This window comes from Poecilia reticulata, linkage group LG18 (assembly GCF_000633615.1).
Source record: "Poecilia reticulata strain Guanapo linkage group LG18, Guppy_female_1.0+MT, whole genome shotgun sequence".
Classification (NCBI taxonomy): Eukaryota; Metazoa; Chordata; class Actinopteri; order Cyprinodontiformes; family Poeciliidae; genus Poecilia; species Poecilia reticulata.
The window spans coordinates 20,903,719-20,914,932 of record NC_024348.1 but is presented as its reverse complement, the minus strand read 5'-3'; the positions used below and the strand labels follow the sequence as shown (position 1 = coordinate 20,914,932).

Sequence of the window (11,214 nt, the reverse complement as noted above, 5' to 3'; positions counted from 1 at the left end):
AAGTTATTGGAATACCTGATTCCAATCATCTGGATGATGGTCATCCAGATGACCACCAATCATCTGGATTTGACCAGATGATTGGTAGTCACTATACTTTGGCAGTATAGTGTATTTCTGTTAACAGCTAGTGCACAGAAATCTGGTCTCACCAGGATTGAGAACATTTACCTGAGAGTTTCCAGGTTGCAGTTTGGACTTTTCAGTCCAGCAGATAGAAGCTTCACTCCTGAATCCTGCAGGTTGTTGTTACTCAGGTCCAGTTCTCTGAGACTGGAGGACTGGGAGCTGAGAACAGAGGACAGAGCTTCGCAGCTTCTCTCTGAGAGGTTACAGTCACTCAGTCTGAGGAGACCGGGAGAAAAAATTGTTATTAAACAATTCTTCAAAATTATTTTTTTCTATCAACAAATTTTTTCTTGGACAGAGATGGAACTATCTTATTTTACACATATTTTTGTTGCCTTTTGTTGTGAACTGGTTGATTATATAGTTAGTGCTCCAGCCTTAAAGGACAGAACTAGAGGCAACAAAGAGGCAAAAGCCAATTTTAAAATTCTACAATGAGCTAAATTGATCAAATTTCAATTTTAACATAAAGAGTTTTGCTGCTTGAATATTCAACATTATGTCCAGTTGCTGAAGAAAGTCTGTTTCTCTTTTACGCGTCCCAGTGGGACAAAGCGCCAGCATATAAACTGAAACATGAATATAGTTACCTCATTATTAGTGGATTTCTACCTATCAAAATTAAATGCAGTAACAATGTGTGCCCTTACAGAGCTTTGTTGGAGGCTTTAACCACTGGCAGCAGCCTCAGAAGAACCTCCTCTGAAGCAGAGTATTTCTTCAGGTCAAACACATCCAGATCTTTTCCTGATGACACTAAGATGAAGACCAAAGCTGACCACTGAGCAGGAGACAGTTTATCTGTGGAGAGGCTTCCTGAACTTAGAGACTGTTGGATCTCTTCCACTAGAGAACGATCATTCAGTTCATTCAGACAGTGGAACAGATTGATGCTTTTCTCTGCAGACACATTCTCACTGATCTTCTCCTTGATGTACTGAACTGTTTCCTGATTTGTCTGTGAGAAACTTCCTGTCTGTGTCAGCAGACCTTGTAGGAGTCTCTGATTGGTCTGCAGTGAAAGTCCCAGGAGGAACCGAAGGAACAAGTCCAGGTGTCCATTTGGACTCTGTAAGGCCTGGTCAACAGCTCTCTGATGGAGACCATTTATATTAGATTCTTTAGAAAACATAGAGAAAGATGGTGAATTTTCTTCCATCAGGTTGCCATGAAAGTTAATCAAGTTCACATGAATATGAAGAGCAGCCAGAAACTCCTGAACACTCAGATGGACGAAACAGAACACCTTGTCCTGGTCCTGGTACAGCCCTCTCTCCTCTCTAAAGATCTGTGTGAACACTCCTGAGTACACTGAGGCTGCTCTGATATCGATGCCACACTCTGTCAGGTCTGATTCATAGAAGATCAGGTTTCCTTTCTGCAACTGATCAAAAGCCAGTTTTCCTAGAGAATATATCATATTCCTGCTTTCTGGACTCCAGTGTGGATCTCTTTCAGCTCCTCCATACTTGACCTTCTTCACTTTGGTCTGAACCACCAGGAAGTGGATGTACATCTCAGTCAGGGTGCTGGGCAGCTCTCCTCTCTCTCTGGTCTCCAACACATCCTCCAGAACTGTAGCAGTGATCCAGCAGAAKACTGGGATGTGGCACATGATGTGGAGGCTTCGTGATGTCTTTATGTGGGAGATGATTCTGCTGGTCTGTTCCTTATCTCTGAATCTCTTCCTGAAGTACTCCTCCTTCTGGGGGTCATTGAACCCTCTGACCTCTGTCACCATGCCGACACACTGAGGAGGGATCTGATTGGCTGCTGCAGGTCGTGTGGTTATCCAGAGGAGAGCAGAGGGAAGCAGTTTCCCCCTGATGAGGTTTGTCAGCAGAACATCCACTGAGCTGGACTCTGTTGCATCAGTCAGGATCAGATTATTATCAAAGTCCAAAGGAAGTCGACTCTCATCCAGGCCATCAAAGATGAACAGAACCTGGAAGTGTTCAAAGTTGCAGATTCCTTTGGTTTCAGTAAAGAAGTGATGAACAAGTTCCACCAAGCTGAACTTTTTCTCTTTCATCACATTCAGCTCTCTGAAGGTGAATGGAAATATGAAGTGGATGTTCTGGTTGGTTCTGTCTTCAGCCCAGTCCAGAATGAACTTCTGTGTTAAGAATGTTTTCCCAATGCCAGCCACTCCCTTTGTCATCACTGTTGTGATTGGTTGATCTCTTCCAGGTGGGACTTTAAAGATGTCTTCTTGTCTGATTGTTGTTTCTGGTCTGTGTGGTTTCCTAGATGCTGTTTCAACCTGTCTGATCTCATGTTCATCATTGACCTCTCCAGTCCCTCCCTCTGTGATGTAGAGCTCTGTGTAGATCTGGTTCAGGAGGGTTGGACTTCCTGCTTTAGCAATCCCCTCAAACACAGACTGGAACAACTTCTTCAGACCAGATTTAAGTTGATGTTGACAAACAGCATTGAAATATTCTAAAATAAAAATAATTAAAATAAGAAATAAAATAAAATCATCTTTTGAATATGACCTGAATAAATGCAATTTAATCTTTTCAGACATCAATAAATGTGTGATTTATCCGTCAGTTCAAATCCTCTTACTGCTCTGCAGACGGTCAGCCAGCTCCTCCTGCTTCATACTCCTCAGGAAGTTCAGTGTGATCTTCATCACTGCCAATCTGCTGTTCCTCCTCTGCTCTTCATCCTCACCTCCCAACACTACGTCATCATCTCTCTGACTCTCTGAGCATTCTGGGTAATCTGGGCTCAGAACCTTCTGAATTTTCTTCAACTCGTTCTTCACAAAAGTGACAATGTTTTCCTCCAGCAGCTGGAACAGAATAATAGATGAAGGAAACATCAGACTGAAATCACTGGTCTACAAAGTGCAGCATGGAGATGACTGTGAACAGAACCATGAAAAAGTAGTTGTTGTTCACGTACAGACCATAAATATGGAGTCCAGCTGTGTTTGATACTGTTCGGCAGATGGACCACTGGGAACCTCTGAGCTCTGCTGGTCCACTCTGTGGAGGAACCAGGAACAATGAGGAAGTCAGGAAATATTCATCTAGCAGTATTCACAGAGGAAATCACCAAGAGTTTCACATTAAAAGTCCTTAAAGCAGAAAAACAGAACATCACATGAACACAGTACAGAGAAGTTAGAAAGAGGAAGATGAACTAAAAGGATGAAGACCAGTAACACCAGAATCACCAGTAGACATATTTTAAAAACTTGGTGCTGAACTTGGACTTCAAACTGTCCACACTGTCAGCAGATCTGATGCTGTTGGAGACAGTGTCCCAGAGCTTGGGGACAGTGGAAGTGAAGGTTCTGTCCACACAGGTCTTCAGGACAGTGTGGGACATCCATCAGGTTCTGATGGCTGGATCAGAGATGAGTGGACATGAAGGAGGTCTGAGATATGTGGGTGTGTCCATGTGGGATCCTCTCCTGGATGTTATAGAGCAGGGGTGCCCAAAGTCGGTCCTCAAGGGCTGGCATCCTGCATGTTTTAGTTCTATCCCTGGTTTAACACACCTGGATCAAATGATGGCTCGTTAGAAGCCCTAAGAGGAATATTGACAAGCTGAAAAGGTTGTTACTACCACCAGGGAGAGAACTAAAATGTGAGGGATGCCGGCCCTCGAGGACCCACTTTGGGGACCACTGTTATAGAGGATTTAAAATGGATCCTGTAGATCTTGGAAACCAGTGAACTCACATCATATCTGTCCACACAGAGACAATCAGAAGGTGAAGGGCCATGAAGTGACATCTGGATGTGAGCAGTGATCCAGATGGCCCAAGTAGTTGTAAAGATTTAATGTTCCTGCTGATCCCACTAAGAACAAGGAGAACCTGTGATGGACCACATCAGCTCAGTCTGGTTGAGTTCCAGCAGATCTCACAAACCTCATCATGAAGCTTTCCTTCCTGTTGAATTCATCTCACAATGCGCACAGGAACCAAGTCCTGATGGACCAGACTGGTTTACCAGGTATTTCCCAATGGGTGGTGGAAATGTGTCCCACTGTTAATAATTGCTAGAATTTTTTTCTTTGAGAATTAATCTGTCTTGTCAGATTTTAGAGAAAGATGCAAACATCAACACAGAAATAAAATTCACTTGTATTCATTCTTAATAATGTATAATAATATTAATATAATTCAATAATATTAATATCGTTCAAAATAAATGAGTCTGTTTCATTTGGAAAAATTAAGCTTATGCAAGAATAAAACAGTGATATTTTTCTGGTTCAGATGTCATGTCAACATAATAGTTTATATGTCCTGAATGAGAAGTTTTTAAGTCTTTACATTTTATATTTCAGAGATTAAAGGAAGTTGTTCTGCTTAAGTGTTTTGTTTCCTGTTTTTCACCAGCAGTAATTGTTTGTGTATGGTGTCAGGGAAACATCAGAGTAGATTTTGAGACTTCTGTTAACTAGAGAAGCTCTGGGTAGAGCTTGTGGATCTAAACGGACTTGTTTGATTTTTGTACAAAGGATCCAGTTGAACTTTATTGTGTTAATAGTGAAATGTTCCTTATTGGAACATGTTTCCATGGGGAAACATGTTCCAATAAGGAACATCTTTGTATTACATCAAAGATGTATTACAAAGATGTAATACATCTTTGTAATACATCAAAGATGTATTACATCAAAGATGTAATACATGAATAGAAAATAATGTGAAATTCAGTCCAATGTATTCATGATAGCAGAACCCAACAGAACTTGGTATCGTCACATAGCCACAATAACAGATATAAACAGATCAGTTACAGCAGTTAGAAACAGCTCACCTGTCTGATGGTGGAGATCCAGGAGACTTAAAGTCAATTAAATCATCCTTTGACATGTCACTCTTAAAGGACACACAGCTGGGTTCTGGTTCTGGTTTGAGTCTCTGATGGATCCTGATAGAAAAAAATAATTGAAAACTTTTGGTCGAGTTTTCCTTTAAAGATTATCTTTTATGTGACTGATTGTAAAATAAAGAGTTGTGAAACAACAGAACCAAACAGATCATCAACTTGATGCTCTAAATGATTCCCATCAAAACCGGTCCAATCCTTCAACATGTTCCTGATCATTGATCCTCCTGAATAAAATCCAGCCTTGTTTAAAGAGCAGAAAGATCTGTTAGTGACACATGTTGGTTTAAATGACATGGAGAAGAACCAGGAGTCCTTTCCACTCTGACCATCTAAGGAGGATCTGATAGGGCTTCATTCAGAACCAGATGGTCAGTTAGAGACACTGAAGCTGAATCAGATCTACGTAATATTTAGTTTATCTGTAGACGTGGTTGATGTTATGCCATGTCGGATGATGTTTGAACTCCAGAGGTGGAACAGGAATCATAAAATAATTGCTAGAATTTTTTTCTTTGAGAATTGATCTGTCTTGTCAGATTTTAGAGAAAGATGCAAACATCAACATAGAAATAAAATTCACTTATATTCATTCTTAATAATGTATAATAATATTAATATCATTCAATAATATTAATATTGTTCAAAATAAATGAGTCTGTTTCATTTGGAAAAATTAAGCTTATGCAAGAATAAAACAGACATTTTTCTGGTTCAGATGTCATGTCAACATAGTTTATATGTCGTGATTGAGAAGTTTTTAAGAGTCTTTACATTTTATATTTCAGAGATTAAAGGAAGTTGTTCTGCTTAAGTGTTTTGTTTCCTGTTTTTCACCAGCAGTAATTGTTTGGGTATGGTGTCAGGGAAACATCAGAGTAGATTTTGAGACTTCTGTTAGCTAGAGAAGCTCTCAGTAGAGCTTGTGGATCTAAACTGACCTGTTTGATTTTTGTACAAAGGATCCAGTTGAACTTTATTGTGTTAATAGTGAAATGTTCCTTATTGGAACATGCTTCCATGGAGACATCATATGAAAAGAAAATAACGTGAAATTCAGTCCAATGTTTTCATAATAGCAGAATCCAACAGAACTTGGTATCGTCACATGGCCACAATAACAGATATAAAAAGATCAGTTACAGCAGTTAGAAACAGCTCACCTGTCTGATGGTGGAGATCCAGACTTAAAGTCAATTAAATCATCCTTTGACATGTCACTCTTAAAGGACACACAGCTGGGTTCTGGTTCTGGTTCTGGTTTGAGTCTCTGATGGATCCTGACAGAAACATGATGATTAAAACAACCTGTTCAGTCTGAATGAAGCAGCAAAGAGGAGCAGCAGCAGCTTCATCACCACGTCTGTTTGGGCCTGATATAGTGAACGCAGTGTGAAAAGGGCTGTGGACAGTTAGAGATGGTGACCTCACCTCTGACCTTTGCTCTGGCTCTCATCTTCCCCACACAGAGTGGTTTTAGTGTCCTCACACTGATCCATGCTGCTGAATTCACATCAGCTCACACACATTTCTAGCTTCACCTGCAGAGAAAACACACATCATTCATCTGCACATCAACTCTGATCATCCTTTACATCATTAGTACTGGAAAAAGATCAGCTGCTCCACCTCTGATTGTCTCTTCTTTGCTTCATATCAGTGTCAGGTGAATGCAGTCAGACAGCAGAGAGGCCGAGGAAGCTGCCATCAGCTGCTGCACTTCTACTATCAGTTCACTAGATGGAGACATGGAGCAAAATTTACATTCACTGATTCAACCTGAACAACAGGAAGAATTTTAGTTTTTCATTATTAATCTCTACAAGTTGATTATCTGCTGCATGAAAGATTATCTATTCATTACTCAAATGAATTTTAAGAACAACATTTTAAGAATTCAAAACATTTTAAGAATAATATAATTTAATCTTGAAAGAAAGCAGCCAAAAACTGTTGTCTGACTTTAATGTGGAGACCAGAATTTCATTACAGGAAATAAAATCATGAAACAGATTGTTCAGAGTAAAAAACAAAAACAAAACATCAGCTGTTCATCATATGGTTTCATTCCAGTTACTCAGTAATATAATAATCCTGTAGATTAACCTTCAAAAAGCAGAGTGACGAATCTTTGAGCTGAAATCAGAAGTGAACTTTTTCTCCAAACATTAAAGAGCAGAAAAAAGTTCTTGTAGATAAATTTCTAGTAGAAAACAAAGCAAACTTACAATTTGTTCAAATGATCCAAAGAACTGATGAAGAATAACTGAGCAACAAACAGTGGGACCCAACAGAACCACAGCAGAACTAGACTGTAAAGGAACAGAACTTGACTTCTACCCGAGCTGAACAACAAGAGTTCAAAGTCAAAGTGTGATAAATGTTGCATAAATGATCATGTGACAGCTCACCTGGTTTGTAGTTCCTTCTTTCAGAGCAACAGAACCAGGAAGTATTAGCTCTGCAATGAAATCAGAGGCAGGTTGAAAAAGTCTTCATGAGGAAGGAGAGAGGTTCTGATGAAAATGAAGGTGTACTTACTTTAGATCATGCCTGTAGTGATGATTGATTGTAAAATATAAGAACAGTATTTTAGTTTATTTATCATGTCGGAGGAAAAAATGTGAAAATGCATTTTTCAAACTAATATTTTCACCATGTCAGCCATATGTTCATTCTAAAGTATTTAATTAACAAGCTAAATATTTACTTTGAAAACTAAATTTCCAGAAAATAAATATACAAACTAAATATTTAGCATCACAATGCACATTTATTTTGCAAACTAAATATTTATTTACAAACTAAGCATTTAATTTTCAAATTCAATATTTTCAAACTACATATTTAATTATAATTTTTTCATGTCTAGTTGTTCAGTCAGATGCTCCATCATGTTGTCATGTTTCAGTTTTTCCTCCATTCAGCAGCAGTTGGTGAACAAGTTTAATCCAGTTTAGTGTAATTGTCTTTCTTGCTACTAGCAGTAGAATGTGCATCAATATGTAACATTGATCTTTAGTGAGTAAATCCTTGGTGTTTCTGTACAGCAGAAGAGGCTCCATAGACATCTGTCCTTAGAATGTCCTCAATCTCCTGCTTCATTTCTCCAGAAGGTCTTTATTTGTGCTCAGTCCCAGAAGATGTGTGTGATGACCGACCATTCCACAAATTCCTCCAACATCTATCTGAGGTTGGATCCTGGAAATTAAAGTTTTTAATGATCCATCCATCCATCCGTCCATCCATTTTCTTGCACCCTTTTGCCCTCAGTGGGGTCGGGAGGGGTGCTGGTGCCCATCTCCAGCCAACGTTTTGGGCGAGGGGCGGGGTACACCCTGGACAGGTCGCCAGTCTGTCGCAAGGCAACACAGAGACACACAGGACACACAACCGTGCACACACACACTCACACCTAGGGGCAATTTGGAGAGGCCAATTAACCTGACAGTCATGTTTTTGGACTGTGGGAGGAAACCGGAGTACCCGGAGGAAACCCACGCATACACAGGGAGAACATGCAAACTTTTTAATGAGTTCTATTAAATCTAGTTTTTACTTTCCAGTCAAACTCTGTCCAGATTTGGTTTCCAATCCCTTTTTGGCACAAAAATGAAAAGAAGAAAACTCCACTCCATGTTTTATCAATCTCCAGTTCAATCCAGTAAATTGATGAACTCAGTTTTCCAAACAATCCACCAATGGAGACCCTAAACTGTTCACAACAGCACATAAAGTTCAGCCTATTGCTGAAAGATCAGCTAATTGGACCCACAGTACTGAGTCAGGCTGCTATGGCCTGACATGGGAATCTTCCACTTTAGCTACAGCACATTTGGTCAGCTGGTTTTATCTCTGTATGCTCTGTACAATGGCTGTGTGGTGGAAATGATCTTTAACAAAAGGTGAGACTCTGTTTCAGTGACCAAAGAAAGATTAATCTTTCTGTGATTAAAGTGTTTTTATTTAAAGGCAAACAGCATCAAAGACTTTATCCACTGAACTCAGTCAGGAGAAGATCCAGTTGACAGTTAACATTTTTATATAATTTGAGCTGTTTGACAAACTCACCTAGTTCATCTTCTTTCATTTTCTTGAAAAAAATCAGTTTTGTCACATGATTACGACTAGTCGATTGGCCCCGAAAAAAGTCATTGCAGAGTAAAGAGTCGACTAGTCAAGAAGTTGATGCAACCCCTAGTTTGAAGTAACTAAATATGTTATTGTCTATCTGATCAAGTTACAATGAAGCTGAATAAAACTGTTGCAGGAGAATGATCCTTTCTCCAGCTAGGTTCTTGATGTATGAGGTTGAAAAAGAGTCCGAGTTAAATTCATGAATTCCATTTATTAATGCCAAAATACAGCTGGTTCATTTGTCCATGCTATCCTTATGGGCTAATAGAGAAAAATGACACCTCACAACAGTTGCTTGTTCTCTTTATATGCCTCTCTCTAAGCTACAGCCTAAAGAGAGCATTCCTTACTGTGTCATTTCCTTTAACCTTAGCTTTGTGCGCAAGTGCTCTGTGTTTGTGTGTATGTATATGCAAGCATGTATATAGCTAAAAGAGACAGAGGAGAACAGAATTATTTATTCTCAACAGTCCCCCACAACAATCACCAAGTGTGGTGCATATTGATCCTAAGCCATAATAGGGCAGACCGATCCTTCCAGCTGTTATGTAGAACCGTATCACACCCCAGCTACCGAACCCATATCTCCGGCAGGGCCCACAACCCTCAGTGTTGCCACCCCATGGACACATCATATAAAACTAAGCTAATATATTTATTAAGATTTAAGTAATCAAACATCTCAAAAATATGGCATGGTTAATTAAAATGAGTAACACATTTCAGTCTTAATATGATTCTAAACCAAGATTGCTTGAGCATATTGAAAATAGGAAAATCAGCATTTTCTGAAGCTCAGCTTCCTTCTCTACAAATGGAAAAAGAAAAACTTTAAAAGAAAAATGTGTTTCAAAATACCAAACAATCAGATCAAAAATATCTGTAAACCCTATCAGGAATTGTTTCTGTATTGAACTTTACTGAGTTACAAAAAACAAAATAAAATAAACAAACAAAAACCTGAGTAATTTGGGTCACATATTGACCAGTGATAAATTTTTCCAAATTTCACTAGAAATGTATCAGTTAATATTTGTTTATATCTAGTTAATCTTTTATATCAACTGATTGGCTTTGATATATTATCTTTGTTTACCTTTTTGGCGTTCTAGTTCCTCCTTCACGTCTCTTGGGTCACTAGGTAACATCTCGTCTTTATTTTGTTGTTCCGTTTCCCTCTGTGGATTTAAATTCTCACCTGTTGTTGGAAACAATATACAGATTATATCATCACAGAGACACTAGGCACCAAAATGTATTATTTTGTAATAATAAATGCAAAATGTCCAAAAATCAAACTAGGCTATTAGTAATTTCTTGCAAGTTATTTTATATTAAAATCTACTTAATTACAAAATAACTGAACAATAATTCATCCATTCAAATCATAACGTCCAGTTCTGACTTAATTTGGCTTCATATAGACAAGTGATGGACTTCTTTTCTCATCCAACTTCAACTGTAATCTTTTTTTCTTTCTGGCAGCTGAAGGAGGAACAGCTTATCCTGCTCTCTCCCGTCCTTACTGATAASTTTGCTTGTGAATTATTTTTAAAGTCACAATTTTTATGGTTTTATTCACATTATCGACATCATAACTGGATTACTTCCGAGCCTCAAAACATTCCGACTCCGTGGGAATCCCACTGAAAAACAGATTTTCTGCACTTCAGCMYGAGCCTCTGAGTGAAAACCCACCTTCAAACATCAGCAATGAGGCTAAACCAACGCATCCACCGCACAAAGCTCCGAAGGACAAAGTGACCACCAGGAAAACGAAAGGTATGCCAAGAGTGCCAATTGTTGGAGAAGAGACATTAAATGGAATCAGTCATGTTTGCAATCCCAAGAAAACGAGAGTGGTTTCTTTTCTTGGTGACACTGTATCTGATTTGACTCGCTAAGTGCTCTCTCTAACCACTGATCAGCCAAACATGGAGACTTTGGTTGTGCATATTGGAGCCAACGATCTGGCAAAGCAAAAATCBGAGATTCTGAAAAAGGACTTTAATATTCTTCTGGACACTATAGGAAAATTAAAAACGAAGTTATTTCTCAGTGGTCCAATTCCATCGCCTCAATGGGGAGA

General features: G+C 38.9%; 1 protein-coding gene across 1 annotated transcript in view; it reads right to left on the bottom strand.

Annotated features, from left to right (window-relative positions):
• The window catches only part of LOC103480935 (protein NLRC3-like), a 16,208-nt gene extending 11,197 nt beyond the window's left edge, over positions 1 to 5,011 (bottom strand). Inside the window, exons 1-5 of the mRNA XM_017310355.1 lie at positions 4,917 to 5,011; positions 3,047 to 3,125; positions 2,701 to 2,929; positions 780 to 2,571; positions 172 to 345 (exon numbers count right to left, since the gene is read on the bottom strand). Coding sequence (XP_017165844.1) covers positions 172 to 345; positions 780 to 2,571; positions 2,701 to 2,929; positions 3,047 to 3,125; positions 4,917 to 4,972 — 2,330 coding nt within the window. The 5' untranslated portion in view covers positions 4,973 to 5,011. The remainder of the gene's footprint in view (positions 1 to 171; positions 346 to 779; positions 2,572 to 2,700; positions 2,930 to 3,046; positions 3,126 to 4,916) is intronic.
• Between the last annotated feature and the right edge of the window lie 6,203 nt (positions 5,012 to 11,214).